The sequence below is a fragment of the Podarcis cretensis genome, assembly GCF_951804945.1.
Source record: "Podarcis cretensis genome assembly, chromosome: 10".
Lineage (NCBI taxonomy): Eukaryota > Metazoa > Chordata > Lepidosauria > Squamata > Lacertidae > Podarcis > Podarcis cretensis.
The window spans coordinates 58,412,667-58,430,699 of record NC_137179.1 but is presented as its reverse complement, the minus strand read 5'-3'; the positions used below and the strand labels follow the sequence as shown (position 1 = coordinate 58,430,699).

The following is an 18,033-nucleotide window of genomic DNA, read 5'->3' as shown; positions in this document are numbered from 1 at the left end:
ATGGCACTCCTCCAGACAGCAGTCCTTGCAGGGGTTGCCCTATTTGAAACCCCTGCACAGATTGACCAGAATATCACTTCCGACAGGCAGGCTGGAAGTATTTAATTGCCCAAGCCCAAGCTCTTACATCTGTATTCAATGAAGATGTAGCCTGTTTTGATCCAAAAACCAGGCTCAGTTGTCTCCTAACTATTATTTATGGTGGGTTTTGATGTACAAAAGTGGTGTGTAATTGTTCGCCTTTAGTGCTACAAGTCTTCAGGTTTTCATTCTTGTTTGGGTTTTGTGGAAGGGAAGAAACAAAAACTTGTTTTCGGGCGTGCCTTTGTTACATGGTTTCTCTTTCTGCATTGTTTAGATTGAGCAGTTAAGCTAGTTGCTGATCTTCGGAGTAATCGTTCTGAAAAATCTTCAGGCAAAACTGGGACATGTTTTGTCCCAGTTAGGGATTCTGGGTGGGGAAATGGTTCACAGTAATGGGGGGGAGTATATTTAAATTTCCTGATTTTCGTAGTATTCTTGTAATATGTCCTATAGTCTCTATTCATGCTGCTGCCTTGATAACATCTCTCCCAACATGCACATAAGCTCATTTCTGCTGCTTAAAGTGTGTACAGTGAATGTGTGTGTGTGTTGGGGGTGAGAGTGCAGCAACATGCACACCCTTCCCTCCATCTCTTTGTGTTCACACCACTGTGCAGTTAGAAACTTTTCAGATTTTAAGCATAGGGGATGAGTCCATTTTAACCAGGGAAATGGTAAAAGTAGTAGGAAATTATTGTGTGACTGTAGGTTAACATAATATGAAATAAAAGCTGTTCTGTATAACAAATTACATAGATTTTGTAGAATAAACAAAATTGTGTTATCTATCTTAGGGTTGCCATATTTCCGGAAGTGAAAATCTGGACACAAAGGTTGTTGAGCTTTTTATTTTTTGCCTACATTTGTTGAGCGATTTCTCTCTCTCCAAAATATCCCCCCAAAACAGTTTTTAAACAATTTTTTTTTTAAATTCCGGCAAAAAAACCCACTCCCACAATGGACTGCCATTTAAATTTCCTGAACATTTAGAACCGCTGCCAAATTCCGGGAATGTCCAGGAAATTCCAGACGTATGGCAGCCCTAATATCTATCTATCCAGGTGTGGTTGCTAGCAATTATTGAAAGTAATGGCATACTGAGTTAAAGGAGGAAATTGATGTGTGGGACAACTAAGTTTTTAAATATTGGAACGAATCAAAATGTGTAGCTTTGCTGACTGAATTTTTGCTTTCTTTCCAGCTGAACAAGCAACAGCTACAGATTGTGAAGGAGCGCTTTCAGGCCTTCCTAAATGGAGAGACACAAATTGTGGCTGATGAAGCATTTTGTAACGCCGTTCGAAGTTACTATGAGGTAATTTGAGCATGGTTGTTCCTGGGGCAGTGCCTAAAATGGGTGGGAACTTAAGCATGTGTGTAAAAATCCCCGCCCCCAATATTATAGTAGTATTTGTAAGTGTGTGAGCTCAAGGTTACTTAATTGTGTGAATACAATATCTTAATTCTGCTTGGTGCCTTCTAGGGATTGGAGTTGACAGAGTTCACATAAGATTTTCCAAACAACCAAAAAATGTTATCCCTTCCCCCACACTGATGGTGACATGCTGCTGATCTGCTGCCCCGTCCACCACAAGTCTAGTCACCTTTTGACACATTCTTCTCAGCTAGGGATGTAAGAAGGCATCATTTTCTACTCCGCTCTGGGTTTGTCATATGCAGTAGTGTTTCTGTTCTGCTGCAGTTTGCCTTCTGCCAGCAATTAAGTTATGTGTCTCACTGTCCACTATGGTGATATTGCAGTAGATAATACCAATCCTGATTGATTTACCTGAGATGAATAAGAGAACATAGACAATTCCCACTCCTGTTTCTTGTTTTCATTGGAATTCTCTGACATCCCTACTCTCAAAATCTGAATTCGAGATACCACCAGCTTAACTTTAGAAAACGAAGTCCCTGAGGCCTAACCGAGGCAGGAGTTACTATCGGGAAACTCAGAAACTAGGACAAACGAGCCCACCCAATCCCCTCTGCTAGGAGAGAAGGCCGGATCCCCTCACTTGACTGAGTTGGAGGAGTGGCTGAACAACACAAGAGCATAATATTTGGACTTGGACAACTATCCCTACATTCTGATAGGACTGTATAAAGATCTGCTGAAAGAATACTCAACACAGATAAGCAAAGAACTTGAGCCAATCAAAATTTTCCTCTTGGAATGTTTGGGCCTGCTTACTTCCCTGACTTGGCGAATTAGGAGAAAAGAAGACTGCCGTCCCCATAAAGCAGTCAACAAGAAGCCAAATGGAAATAGAATCCAATCAGGCACTGAAATACGACCAGCTTTTTAAGCTTTCATAAACTGGTAGGCTGGAATCTGCTGATTATCTACTTATCCAAGCAGCAGTACCTCCTTGTTTCCATATGGTCCAACCCTTCCAAGTGCCTAATAGAAACTTCATCATCAGTACCTTACCACATTCATCACTTTGCACCAAAGTTGATCCATCTGAGAGTTAAGCTACTTCATCCTGTCTTCTGCATACTTCTTAGCTATCTCAAGTAAACACCCTTTGAAGAAGAGTGGAACATCTTCATTCTGGAACTTCTGCTTGTGTCATTGATCCTACCATCATAAATTTAGTGCATGAGCTGGAATATGTCATTTTTTGCAGCAAAATGTTTCCCGAGCATAGCTCATCATATCCTACATATAACGGAATAATTGACTCAATCAATCAATAGAATAATTAAAGCATATTCATGGCATTCATTCATTGCAGGTCATATATGTGCAGTGCACAAACAGATATCTATTGGTGGACACCACAGAATCATCCCAAGAGATTGCAAAGATTAATAAGCAATTTTTCAGCTGGGTTAGCCAGCTTTTTTCAGTACTAAAGACCCCAAAAGATATGATGTATTATTAGCTAGAGTATATATTTTATATATACTAATATGTTTTATTTTGTATATACCAATATATTTTATTTTTTACTAATATATTTTATGTGTTTTTAATTTTTTTCATGTTTTTAGGAGTATTATAGAGGGCCCTGACTACAGTGGCGCTTGCTTTACAGCATCTAAAATATCTGTCAAATATGAAAATCCAGAAATCAGGTTTTGAAGAACATTGATCTAGGACCTTGGAAATTGAAAATCAGATTTTATTCTGGCTTCTATTTAATTTTTCTGCCTTTCCCTGGATTTTTTCCCATTCTTGCTGTAACATTTTCAAAAAACATCTCTTTTTACCATGAGGTTGAAGCCAAAAGGCTTGCAATCCTAATTATAGATTGCTAAGGATGGAGACTGCCAACCTAGCAGTTCGAACTGCCAACCTAGCAGTTCGAAAGCACATCCGGGTGCAAGTAGATAAATAGGGACCGCTTACCAGCGGGAAGGTAAACGGCGTTTCCGTGTGCGGCTCTGGCTCTGGCTCTGGCCAGAGCAGCGATGTCACGCTGGCCACGTGACCCGGAAGTGTCTCCGGACAGCGCTGGCCCCTGGCCTCTTGAGTGAGATGGGCGCACAACCCCAGAGTCTGTCAAGACTGGCCCGTACGGGCAGGGGTACCTTTACCTTTACCTTTAAGGATGGAGAGGTAAATTTCCTCCTGCTTTCAGCCCATATTACAGATGATACCACATTATAAATGGCATATGAAGAGCTTAAAAAGTCTTCTGCAGAACTCTGAATAGACTTCAAGTCACAAGCTTTTGTTGTGGCGATATAAAGGAGCACTTCCCCAATGGGAACATTTTATTACAGTCCTTTTGTAATACGGGCCCAGCACTGAGACATGGACTATTTTGGCAAGCTGTAGAATCAGTGAACAAATAGACCAACTGAATGTCTGAAGAATATGCTCCCTAATTCTGGTGGCTGTTCACTTTGAGACAATTCTACAGAGCAGGCCTGCAGCGCAAATTTGGTGACGCTCCCAGTACAAAGTAGACCTTGATCACAAGGCTAATTATCAGCAGAAGAGAGGCTGTGCTTGCAGCGATCATTTAGTTATGCAATAACTCACTTGAAAGAGAGCAGTACTGTGCCACTGGTAATGCCATTGGTCTTGGCTATTCCAAACAACATCTACTCAGAATCGATGGGGGGAAACTAGAAGAATCGAGTCTGAAAGCATACTGGCAACAAAAGAGAGAGGAAGAGATAGTTCCAGAAGTAGAATCCAAGAGAAGAGAAGCAAGCCTTAAGCCAGTATTAGGAGGGGAAGGATTGTATTCTGGAAGAATGAAAACCCTAGTGTGCCAATCAAAATGCACTGGTTACTCTCTGGTTTCCTGTGTGCCAGAAGAAATGCTTCTCTCCTAAGCACCAGCTTGAGGCTTAGCTCTTCCCTTCCACACCAGGAAACTGACAACAGAATGCTATAGAGCCTTTTGAAGCTTTGTTTAGAGTATATACTGTAGGGAACCAGGCATACTTTCAACGAAAGGGGGGAAAATGGATAGGAGGGGTAGAACTGTATGAGTACAAAGTTGGGTATATAGATGTCTGCTGCAAGGACACTAAAGTCTGGGCCCTGTACTGCTGTATGTGATAACTTTAGAAGCAATGTGATTTCAGGTTTAGTATTAGACTAGGCTATGGACCAAACATTTGCTTAGATTTGAAGCTCACATGGTGAGGCAGTTGCGTTCTTAGCCCAAACCACATCAAGGGGTTGTTATGAGGATTAAATGTGGAAAGGTAAGTCTGTGCACCGTCCTGAGCTCATGGGAAGAAGCATAGGATTAAAAAAAATCTAAATTTTATTATTACTAATAGTATTTTAAGGGGCTGGGTTTTCTGAGTAGTTAAGGGCATGTGTGTCATTAACCAAAGCACGTACAGTGGTACCTCTGGAGGCAAACGGGATCCATTCCGGAGCTCCGTTTGCATTCTGAGTAGAAAGTAACACATGACTGCACGTGTGCGGGTCGCATTTTGCCACTTCCGCACATGCGTGTGACGTCATTTTGAGCAGCTGCACATGCGCGAGCGGCGAAACCCGTAAGTAACACAAGCAGTTACTTCTAGGTAGCCATGGAGCGTAACCTGAAAATGCTCAACCTGAAGCATATTTAACCCGAGGTATGACTACTGTATATTATTGTCCCTACATTCATAATGCAAGATCTAAAAACAGGAGATCTGTGGACTTTTTCAGCAGCTGCTGATTACTGCTCTTTGTGGTGAAACTGAGTAACTGTAGACTCTTGGAAGAACCACCAAGAACTGGCCTGACGTCACCCACCCAGAGTGTCCATTGGTTCTTCCTACTCAGGAAGGAGTATTAAAAATGATCCCTTCCTATTTTAGATGTCAGGGATTGGCTGGATGCAGAGGAGTGGTGGGAGGCAGCAGTTAGGGATCCCGCAAGGGAAGAAGGCTCAGAGCCAGGGGATTGGTGGTGGGAGGGTGATGTGTGGTCAGAGGGAGAAGACTGGGAGGAGGACATGTTGGAAGCTGAAAGGGCAACAGGGTTTAGTGAGCAGGAAGAGACTGTGGCAGAGAGCAGTCCAGAATCAGAGGCAGAAGTGGAGGCTGCAGAGGAGGCAGGCTGCTGAAGAAGCCAGGGGGTCTCCCCCTCCTGCTGTGACCACCTCCTCTCCCCGCTGGTTTCCTAGAATACGCAGAGAAATATAAAGTATTGAGGAGAGTTTGGTTGCATGCAGACACAGTCTGCAACTGCTTGGAAAAACCCCTGGAGAAGAGGGGGCGTAGGCGGCTGTGGGAAGGCAGGAACCTTCAGTCCTTGCAATGGCCTCATTGGGGCAAGACCTACTGGGAAGAGTTGCTGCGATCGCTAGGCCTGCACTGTTTCGGGGTCTTTTGAAATAAAGTGTTCACTTCACAAACACTGTGTTTTTTATTGCTGGCCTATGCCTGACTCCAGCTGAGCTTTGCTTGATCAAGGAGGTTTACCTGAGCTCTATCATGCTTGCATGTCTGGTCGGTCTTCTTGGTCTTGACTGTTCTTCTGCATTGCCCTTGGGTCCAGACTCCAAATTGCTAGTCCAGTGTGAGCAAATGCTTAAACATTCTGCTTCTTACTCCAGCCAATGCAATCCACCCCACTTCCCAGACCATTTTTTAAAAAGTCATAGTAATTTGCATACTTGCGACTGAAATGTGTCTGAGAGCGCTCTGTTGCAATGAGCAACACCGAATCTTCAAGAAGTTGTACCCTGTCAAATCATGAACTAATTTTTATGTAAACTTGAGCAGGGCAGTACAGTTATACCTTGGGTTAAATGTGCTTCAAGTTAAGTATTTTCGGGTTGCGCTCCGCAGCGACCCGGAAGTAACGGAGCACGTTACTTCCAGGTTTCACCATACATGCATGCGCAGACAGTCAAAATGATGTCACGTGCATGCGTGGAAGCGGCGAAATGCGACCCGCGCATGCGCAGACGCGGGTTACGTTTGCTTCAGGATGTGAACGGGGCTCTGGAACGGATCCCATTCTCATCCCAAGGTACCACTGTATGTTGAGTGGAGAAACTGCAAAAACAGGACAATGTATCCATGGCTGAAATCCCATAAAGAAAAATGAGCAGCAAAGTGCTAAATTTATGTAATCAGCGTTCATGATTGCTTGATGAAAACCAATGGAGAGCAAATTTATGCCTTCAAAATGGCCTGTTCCGGTAACTGAGGACCTCTTGACAGGAATCTTGTTTGATATTGGGGGAAGGGAGGAAAGAGTGGGTACGAGGGCTTTGCTCAATTTGCATTTTCTACTACAGTAATATACTGAAAGGGCAAACTGGGAAATCAGGATTTTTACAAGCTTGTATTCTCTAAAGAAATAGTTGTAATGCTGTCGGAACAATTGTTCTTATCATGTTCCCTTTTGAAGGCTGCCTTACGATCTACCTGAGCAGTAAAGAGACTGCTTAACGGCTAAAAGTAGCCTGTAGTTGTGCTGAGGGGTGAGGGTAATATCAATATCCTTTTTTCTTTCATTTTGGAGACATGCCTTAAATAAAACATCATAGCTGAAGAAATTAATTACCCGCTCTGCTTGTATGGGAAATATTATGGCTGCAACACTTCTGTTTAGTTAGCAGTAACTACCTCATTAAGGAATTGGTTCCACTGTCTGATCTGCCCTTGTTACCAAAACTTTCCTCTAATTACTCAGTTTATTTATTTTTCACTTTTAGCAAACGTAAGTTCATTGTCTAGCTCATTGCTTTCAAATGTAAATAGGCCTTTTCTTTTCCTTTATTACCCTATGAGGAATTGTGTTATGGTGTGCCTACTGAATATGCATTATTTTGTCTAAATGAAGGAATTTTCCTGCTGTCCTTACATATCACCTATCTGCTGGCCATGTGTGAGTTCTTCCTGCTTTCTCAATCTGTTCCCCATAGGCCTGAAGGGGGCAGGGAGGACAGGAGGGCAAGCAGATCAAACTTTTAGGCCCCAGTGCCCATTTCTTCATCCTGATGTGGTTGCGAAATCTTCAGATAAGCATTATGGGTGAGGTACAAAGTCCGGACGAGTGGAAGACCAACTAGTCTTTCTCCTTTCCTGAACAGACAGAAGAACCTTTATATTGTTTACATAATCCAAAGAGTGATGGGGGGGGGGGTGGCGGTTTCCTAAAAGTGGGGGGAGAGTATCAGAACCTAGGCTGTAGTATTCAATAGTTGTTCTCTTCTATATGTCTGAATTGGTTGTGATTCCTCTGATACTGAACAGGATAGCAGCTACAGCTGTTGGTCACCAATAGGTAACCATGGGCGATACTGTAACTGCTTTTCAACATGGTGATATTTCAGCTGCTAAATATAGGGTTGCCATATTTCAAAAAGTAAAACCACCACCTTCTAGAAATTTCCCCCAGATGTCATTTCCGCCTTTGAAATCCTGGTAACATCTGGGAAATCTCAGATGTATGGCAGCCCTACTAAATACCGTGATATGCTGATAATATCACAATGCATGGAATTTATCTTGGCTGCTTCTTCCCACCTTAGGGAAGGAAGAAGTAGCTGAGATACATCAACCAGCCCAATGTGAGCCCTAATGCCTCTCAGGCTTATGCGTGGTCCAGATTGAACTGCTTAGCTGATATGGCAGCGGGGGGGGGGGGACTGCTATTTGACTTTAAAAAAGGTAAAGGTAAAGGAGCCCTGGCAGTTAAATCCAGTCATGAACGACTCTGGGGTTGTGGCGCTCATTTTGCTTTACTGGCCAAGGGAACCAACGTTTATCCACAGACAGTCTTTCCGGGTCATATGGCTAACATGACTAAGCTGCTTCTGGCGCAGCCGGAGCAGTGCACAGAAATGCCGTTTACCTTCCCGCCGGAGCAGTACATATTTATCTACTTGCACTTTGACGTGCTTTTCAACTGCTAGGTTGGCAGGAACTGGGACCAAGCAATGGGAGCTCACCCCGTCGTGGGGATTCAAACCGCTGACCTTCCGATCGGCAAGCCCTAGGCTCAGTGGTTTAGACCACAGTGCCACCCGTGTCCCTATTTGACTATCTGTAGTCAAATGGCCCAAGCTTACCACAAGGATGGGGAGCAGGTCTACTTCTCAACCTTTTCTGGCTTACAAAAGTATTCAGGTTTATTTCCCCAAGGCGTCTAGAATACAGTGGTACCTTGGGTTACATACGCTTCAGGTTACAGACTCCACTAACCCAGAAATAGTACTTCGGGTTAAGAACTTTGCTTCAGGATGAGAACAGAAATCCTACGGCGGTGGTGGTGGTGGTGGCAGGAGGCCCCATTAGCTAAAGTGGTACTTCAGGTTAAGAACAGTTTCAGGTTAAGAACGGACCTCCAGAATGAATTAAGTTCTTAACCCAAGGTACCACTGTACATCAAATAAGGACTGTCTTCTAACCAATTAAATCATATCTCTGTTTGACTTTAGATCTGCATTTAAACAGAAAGCTGGATTCCCCCCCCCCCCCCGCTGTGCACAATAATAACCCTTAAGAAACACCCAGAAACTATTCAAAATACATTCTCCCTCAAAGCTCCTATTTACACCTGGGAATACAGAATGCTGAAACCGCACTTGTCACGTAGATCTTTTAGTAAATACAACCTTGGTGGAACAAAGAAGTAAGCCATCCATTCTAATGGCTTCTGAAAGCTCAACTAACAAAACCTGGATGACTTTTTAGAGAGAGTGAGAGCGAAGCGATGTTTATTTCCAAAGCACTTTTCATCCTGTGAGTTTTCTAAGCAGATGCTGGCAGAAGGTTAAAATTGTAAGCATTCCCTCCTTCCCCATTGCTTCATCTCTCCAAGTTGGAAAGGGAGAAGAGGGCTTGGCCCTCTTTTATTTATATATAATAAAGGCTGCTAGAGTTTCACGTTTTGCCTATTCACCAGTAGTTTTGCTCAATAAAGGTAATGTTCCTAATGCAAATAGTCAACAGGCTGATACTTAACCAGCCAGGTGTGTGTAGGTAACTCTTATTAATGGGTAAGTATTGGGAAATATAGGGACGCGGGTGGCGCTGTGGGTAAAAGCCTCAGTGCCTAGGGCTTGCCGATCGGAAGGTCGGCGGTTCGAATCCCCGCGGCGGGGTGCGCTCCCGCTGCTCGGTCCCAGCGCCTGCCAACCTAGCAGTTCGAAAGCACCCCCGGGTGCAAGTAGATAAATAGGGACCGCTTACTGGCGGGAAGGTAAACGGCGTTTCCGTGTGCTGCGCTGGCTTGCCAGATGCAGCTTTGTCACGCTGGCCACGTGACCCGGAAGTGTCTCCGGACAGCGCTGGCCCCCGGCCTTTTGAGTGAGATGGGCGCACCAACCCCAGAGTCTGTCAAGACTGGCCTGTATGGGCAGGGGTACCTTTACCTTTACCTTTATTGGGAATTACAAGTGGAATAGAGAAGTGAGAATTGCTGGGGGCGGGGGGTCGATAAGGTTATGGATGAATTACCTATAGAAAAAGGGACACGTCAGGGGTGCCCAATATCCCCACTACTTTTTATATCGGTCCTGGAGGTCCTGTTAAATATGATTAGGGGAGATCAGCTGGTAAAAGGGATTCAGGTCGGAGCCAGACATTACAAATTAAAGGCTTTTGCAGATGATTTAGTATTGACCTTGCAAGAGCCAGACACTAGTACCAAAAGAGCTTTGGAATTAATTCAAATATTTGGCCAGGTCGCAGGATTTAAGTTGAATAAACAAAAAACCAAGGTACTGGAAAAGAACTTAACAAATGTTGAAAGGGAAAGATTCCAAGAGGAAACGGGGTTAGTGGTGGCAAAGAGTGTAAAATACCTGGGGATTAACATGACATCTAAGAATGTGAACCTATTTAAGGACAACTATGACAAGTGCTGGACTGAGATAAAGAAAGATTTAGAAATATGGTCAAACCTGAAGCTTTCCTTGTTAGGTCGAATTGCTGTGATCAAAATGAATGTATTGCCTAGAATGTTATTTCTGTTTCAGACATTACAAATTGTTGATAAACTGGACTGTTTCAAGAAGTGGCAGAAAGACATATCTAAATTTGGCAGGGCAAAAAGCCCAGAATTAAGTTTAAGATACTTACTGACTCTAAAGAAAGAGGGGGGTTTGCCCTGCCGGACTTAAGACTTTACTATGAATCGGCAGCTTTCTGCTGGTTAAAAGATTGGCTACTTCTTGAAAATGCAGACATTCTGGATTTGGAAGGATTTGATAATAATTTTGGCTGGCATGCATATATCTGGTATGACAAGGTTAAAGTGTATAAGGGTTTCAAAAATCACATTGTCAGGAAAGCACTATATAATGTATGGATACGGTATAAAGATTTATTGGAAAATAGAACTCCCAGGTGGCTTTCACCTATGGAGGCTAAGGAGGTAAAGAAACTTAATATGACAACCAATTGGCCGAAATATTCTGAGATTTTAGAACAAGAAGGTGGTGAATTTAAACTACAAAGCTATGAGAAAATAAAGTCCAAGGTACGAGATTGGCTCCATTATTTTCAAATAATGGAGGCTTTCAAACAAGACAGGAAAATTGGTTTCCAGGTGGAGAAATCGAAATTAGAAACAGAATTGTTAGAACCCAATACTAAGAATTTATCAAGAATGTACAACTTGCTGTTGAAGTGGAATACAATAGATGAGACAGTGAAGTCTGCTATGGTTAAATGGGCACAGGACATAGGTCATGACATTATGTTTGCTGACTGGGAGCAGTTATGGACCACAGGTATTAAATTCACGGCATGCAATGCCTTACGAGAAAACATAATGAAAATGATTTATAGGTGGTACATGACCCCAGTCAAGCTTGCGAAGATTTATCATTTGCCCAATAACAAATGCTGGAAATGTAAAGAGACTGAGGGTACCTTTTTCCACCTTTGGTGGACCTGCCCAAAGATTAAGGCCTTCTGGGAAATGATTTACAATGAAATTAAGAAAGTGCTTAAGTGCACCTTTAACAAGAAACCAGAGGCATTTCTCTTGGGTATGGTCGGCCAGTTGGTGCCGAAGAAGGATAAGAATTTCTTTTTGTACGCTACTACGGCAGCAAGGATGCTTCTAGCAAAGTATTGGAAGACACAAGAGCTACCCACGCTGGAGGAATGGCAGGCGAAAGTGATTGACTTTATGGGACTGGCAGAAATGACCGGCAGAATCCGCGACCAAGAGAAAGAGACTGTGGAGGAAGATTGGAAGAAATTTAAGATGTATCTTAAGAATTATTATAAAATTGAGGAGTGTTAAAATGCTGAGGGAAAAGAAGACGTAGAATTGCAGCGATAATTGGGTTTAAAATTTAGGGTGGAATAGAGAAGGAGGACGAATTTATATTTAATTGGGCAAGATAGGTTGCTGAATAATGGTACTAAACTAAGGATGCAAAAAGGGAAAGGTATGGGGAAGTCCGGGAAAAGAGGGTTATGAAAATAAGGTTATGAAAATATGAGTTTTTTGTTTGTCTGTTTTTTGTTGTTTTTTGTTTCTGTTAAAAAATTGGAAATTAATAAAAATCTTTATAAAAAAAAAAAAAAAGGTATTGCAGCAGAAAAACTTGAAAGCTGTGGTCTTGTTCCTTTTATCCATTATTTATAATGCCATTATATCATACTAAATTTCAATTTTATTTTCTCCTGTATGCATTTTAAGCACAAATGTGATTGTAGTTAAAATGCTTCTTTTTCTCCTGGGCTTCCTTTAGAATTCTGTGACTTCTATCTATTTCATGCAGATGCACACGTTTTTATTATAAGCCCTGGATATAGACAATAAAAGAGATAGCAAAAAAAAAAAGTTATTAAAATTGGGCCACAGTACCCTGTAGGAATCTTTGCATGCAGTAGAAGCTTTCATGTGCTTATTATTTTTATTTCTGTAACTGTTTGTTTTGAAAATGGTTACCAGGAGCTAACATTACTACCATTTCCTCCTGAACATTTTTGTATGCTTGTATCTTTACTGTTTTGTTTTAAAACTGTTAGGAGCAGCACTCAGAACCAGCCACTCATTACAGCAGAATATTTAAAGTTCCAAGAATCCCTAGATTTTTAAAAATTCTATTTTTGAGGCAACTGCTAGAGACATAATGGTATTCTTACATTAACTTCTTGATTCCCCCCTCCCTCCCCAAGTTTCCTTGTATTCATTTATAAGGTACATCCATTTCTCTGGATATTACTGAATGATATCATCTTGCAGAGCATTAGACTGAAACAATTTCACTCAATATGACTTTTAGAATACATCTGAAGGCAGCCCTGTTTAGGGAAGTTTTTAATGTTTGATGTTTTATTGTGTTTTTAATATGCTGTTGGGAGCCGCCCAGAGTGGCTGGGGAAACCCAGCCTGATGGGTGGGGTATAAATATTAAATTATTATTATTAGTAGTAGTAGTAGTAGTAATAGTTACCACAGTTAGGGCTCTAGGACTTACCTGTTCATTAAATTAGTGTTGGTATTCAGCCTGAAAATTTCTGGAAAAAATTGCTACCAGGAAAAGCTCTAATAACTACAGTGGTACCTCGGGTTAAGTACTTAATTCGTTCCAGAGGTCCGTTCTTAACCTGAAACTGTTCTTAACCTGAGATACCACTTTAGCCAGTGGGGCCTCCCACTGATGCCGCATGATTTCTGTTCTCATCCTGAAGCAAAGTTCTTAACCTGAGGTACTATTTCTGAGTTAGAAGAGTCTGTAACCTGAAGAGTCTGTAACCTGAGGTACCACTGTAGTAATAAGTAGGGCTGGCCGATATGTTCTTTTCAACATTGTGATATATCACCAGCTAAACATTGCAATATACCATTGTATCATGATGTCTGAAATAAGGATGAAACTACGTAGAGGCATTGGCCGGCTTCAGTTTTTCCTGCATTGTGATTATTGCCAGTGCCTGCTCTTGTGATTCGTTGCCTCCTGCATAAGGCAGGGGAGAGATGAGTCAGCAGACAGGGGCTGCAGGAATTTAGAGAAACATTGGCTAGCTTCACAGTTTCCCCTACATTGTGATTTTTGCATAGGACACACACACACACACACAAACACACACACACACACACACACACATCATGATTCATGATACGTTGCCAGGTCAAAAATTATGAAGGCAGTATCATGAAATGGAGTTCAAACCTGTTTTGGACAATATATAAATACAGTGGTGCCTCGCAAGACGAAATTAATTCGTTCCGCAAGTTTTTTCTTCTTGCGAGTTTTTCGTCTTGCGAAGCACGGTTTCCCATAGGAATGCATTGAAAATCAATTAATGCGTTCCTATGGAGACCCGTTGCCAGGCTGGCAGTGCAGAGAAGAGCTTTTCTCCCCACCGCAAGCCTTCAGGACAGGTATGGGAACAGAGGGGAAGGCGCGCAGCGCTTCTCCTCTGTTCCCGGGGCTTGCGGTGGGAGGAGGGTTTTTCCTCCCCACGCCAACATTCAGAACAGCATTCTGAAGGCTGGCGGTGGGAAGGAAAACCCTCCTCCCACCGCAAGTCTTCAGGACAGCCATCCGAAGGCTGGCGGCGGGAGGAGGTCTCTCCGCCCCACCGCCAGCCTTCAGAGGAGGTCCGAGGACAGTGGGGAAGACGCGCTGCGCTTCCCCGCTGTCCCGGAGATTTCCCTATGGGCTTTCGTCTTGCGAAGGAAGCCCATAGGGAAATTCGTTTTGCGAAGCGCCTCCAAAACGGAAAACCCTTTCGTCTAGTGGGTTTTCCGTCTTGCGAGGCGTTTGTCTTGCGGGGCACCACTGTATATCTCCCAGCCATATATATATATATATATATATATATATATATATAGCGGGAGGCGCTGTGGTCTAAACCATTGAGCCTCTTGGGCTTGCCAATCAGAAGGTCGGCAGTTTGAATGCATGCTACAGAGTGAGCTCCCATTGCTCTGCCCCAGCTCCTGCCAACCTAGCAGTTCAAAAGCATGCCAGTGCAATAGGTACTGCTGCAGCGGGAAGGTAAACGGCATTTTCATGAGCTCTGGTTTCCATCACGTTGTTCTGTTGTGCCAGAAGCAGTTTAGTCATGCAGGCCACGTGACCTGGAAAGCTGTCTGTGGACAAACGCCGGCTCCCTCAACCTGAAAGTGAGATGAGCTCTGCAACCCCATAGTCATCCAGGGGTCCTTTACTTTTACCTTTACCTTTTAAATGTATGCATTGCAAGAGCTAAATGCTTGACACCAAAGATGCCTGTACAGTGGTACCTCAGGTTACGAACTTAATTCGTTCCAGAGGTCCGTTCTTAATCAGTGTGGTGTAATGGTTAAGAGCGGTAGTCTCATAATCTGGTGAACCGGGTTCGCTTCCCCACTCGCTGCTGGGTGACCTTGGGCTAGTCACACTTCTCTGAAGTCTCTCAGTCTCACTCACCTCCGAGTGTTTGTTGTGGGGGAGGAAGGGAAAGGAGATTGTTAGCCGCTTTGAGACTCCTTTACCCTAAGGATAAAGCGATAAAATGATAAAGCGGGATATCAAATCCAAACTACTACTACTACTTAACCCGAGGTGCGCTTTCACTAATGGGGCCTCCCTCTGCTGCCAGCCAGTGGCGTAGCGTGGGTTATCAGCACCCGGGGCAAGGCAAGTAATTTGCGCCCCCTAACCCGTGGATTTGCGCCCCCTAACCGTGGATTTCCCTAACCCCCAGATGTTGCGCCCGGTGCGGCCGGCCCCCCCTGCACCCCCCACGCTACGCCACTGCTGCCAGCGCATGATTGTGGTACTACTTCCTGGTTAGCGGAGTTTGTAACCTGAAGTGTTTGTAACCTGAAGTGTTTGTAATCCGAGGTACCACTGTACCTGAATGAATCATGCCCTCGTTCTGCTTTTGGGCTTCCCAGGAACAACTGGTTGGCAACTGTGACAAAAGGATGCTGGACCAGACAAGCATTTTAACCTGCTCCGCCAGGGCCAAATGCCAAGGTTGTGTATATATTTATGGAAAAATAGCATCCAGAAATTCTTTGCAAAAAATGTGTAGATTGGGGTAAACTGCATACTAACTTGTGTGTAATTAGAAGAAATTCACGCTAAGGTGTTTGTATCAAATTTTACTGTGGGCTTTTAAGAAAATCACACTGCGATGTAGAATTGTGAACTGCACTTCAGAATGTAAAAATGAGAAATGGAGAGAAACCTAAATTGACAGATTCATTCATCCCTATCGCAGGTTTAGATTTCTGATCCTTGGTTGTGCATGCAAACAGTGGCAGGGGATTGCTTTTCTGTGCTCTCTGCGCTCCAACTGCTGCCACTGGTAATGGGATCCCCATACAAGTGCATTCCTTTAAATCTCATGCAGTCTTGAGCACTGATTCCCTTGTGCCGAGGCTAGCGCAAATTCAAATCCTCTTAAAAGTTGATCTTTTAAAATTGGATTATTGAATTAAGGGCAATGATCGGTCCTGAAAGCCTAGCATAATTATGTGTGGCTTGCTGAGGACTTGCTACAGCAGCCAGTTGGGGGAAAGGAGGGGATGGAATTTAGAGGACCAAATTCATGATTTTGCAAAATAGTATATTTTAGTTATAAGTTTGCTAATACGTAAATAATCAACGTTTAATTAATCTACCCATTAGCTACTCATGTGTTGAAAATGAACAGTTTATTACAGCAATTGCATATTGCAGGCTGAAATATCAACTGCATTCAAAATTATACCTCTGAGAATACATCTTTAATAGGCCACTTGGTGGCCCATTAGTGTAACATTGTTGTTTTTCTGTATCCTGTGCCAGATGAATTAAGCATAATTCATTTATCTACTGCAAAAACTTACCTAATTTTGCAGAGTGCTATGATTGAAATCTCATTTCTCTTGGTAACAGTAATAAAAGAATGTAGAGCCTGCTGAAATATCTTATCAGGCTTCATTCGGCTGCTTTTAGGGTGGGAAATTATCTGTAGAATTCAAAATGCAGCACAGTGAACTTTGCTAGGCTATGAGCTATGGCTCATATCTTCTGGCAGACACAACCCAACTATGAAAATGTCCCCTAAGCTCTTTATTCTACGCAAATGTAATGAAATCACTTATGGCACTCTTAAGAAAGCTTAATGGAGATGTTTATTATATAGTCCACTTTGAATGGGGCGGGGCATTCAGCTCAAATTCTTGCTTTTGAAGGTAGCCTAGTTCCATCTTTTATAAAATGCAAGGAATAGGAAGATCCTGGGTGCAGCTGGTGGTTTATATGCATGTCCACGTAGCTGGAAATCTTGACACTCGCTGGACTAGCATATAAAATTCTGGATTTTGCCCAGTATGAGATAAGCATGTTCAGAGCTCAGATAGGCCAGTCATTTGCCTTCATATCAGTATGGAGGAAACGTGACTCTTAATTTCTGGAAAAGATGTTTGAGTTCATTTTTAAGGGCCAATTGTTTATCTGTTTCACTTCTTTTGGTCCTGGATATGGTGCGGAAAACTTTGGCGCAGGCTGATGTTGGTTGTTGCGGGATTATTATGATCTGCGCAGGACCTTTCGGTTATTTGATATAATTGTGAGGCCCTGAGATTCCAAATGGCATTCACCAAAAGCAAAGTATCTTCATAGTTAACAACATTGAATTTGGCATTAGCTGTTTGTGTCTGTGTGAAGAGAGGCCTGCCAAAGCAAACTGGTTTTACAGATGAAGAGGAACATAGTCTGTACTATAAAGAATACTTCATACCGACTGCAGTTTGTTTTTCTGGACCTTTTGGGACTTACTTTGCCCCAAAACAATTGGCATTTTTATATTGTGGATGGAGAGTTGTATTAGCTCACTTTTGTCACACCGCTGGCCTGAGGTGGCATTAGAAGGAAAAAAGAATCGTTGAATGTTGCAGCATTCGAGGAACTTCAGTAATAGTTGCAAGGTAAATATAAGAAATTAGATATATTAAGAAAAAGTTTAATTATGATAAAAGTGTGTCTTGGCAATAAGTAATATGAAATCGAAATATGGAATAGATGGGAGGTTGGGTCTTTAGTGTTAAGACCGATATATGTTTTATTGTTTGCTAAGAAAATTATGTGTCTATGGTTATTCCTGTGTGTAATTTGGTATTTGTGTTTTCTTTCTTTTTTCTTGCTGTATCAATAAAAATCTTTTTAAAAAGGAGGAAAAAAAGAAACTATGCACAACATTTAAACCTGGATAGCTCACTTGGTTAGAGCACTGTGCTGATAACACCAAGGTTGCAGGTTTGATCCCTGTATGGGACAGGGGATTGGACTAGATTATCCTTAGGGTCTCTTCCAACTCTACAATTCTATTATTCTGTGTGGCTGAAAAGCAATGCCCTAATGTTTTGCATGTGCAAGACTGCCCTTAACATTTAGCATGGCCCCCAGTATTAGGAACTTTGGCAGCCATGCAGCAAAACTTGTAAAGAAATGTTTGGGGCATCTGAGAGTCTCTTTCTCTCTCACAAGCAGAAACTAGGACGGAAAACATTGAGGAGCTGGCAAGAGAAGAAGCGCTGCCTCTGTAGAGATTCAATTTAAGAGAGGGCTAAAA

At 42.6% G+C, this 18,033-nt stretch overlaps 1 protein-coding gene across 7 annotated transcripts in view; it reads left to right on the top strand.

Annotated features, from left to right (window-relative positions):
- CADPS2 (calcium dependent secretion activator 2) overlaps nt 1–18,033 on the top strand; it is a 350,035-nt gene that overhangs the window by 75,155 nt on the left and 256,847 nt on the right. For all 7 annotated transcript variants that reach the window (XM_079994071.1, XM_079994070.1, XM_079994069.1 and 4 more), the window contains exon 2: nt 1,286–1,399. In XM_079994071.1, coding sequence (XP_079850197.1) covers nt 1,286–1,399 — 114 coding nt within the window. The remainder of the gene's footprint in view (nt 1–1,285; nt 1,400–18,033) is intronic.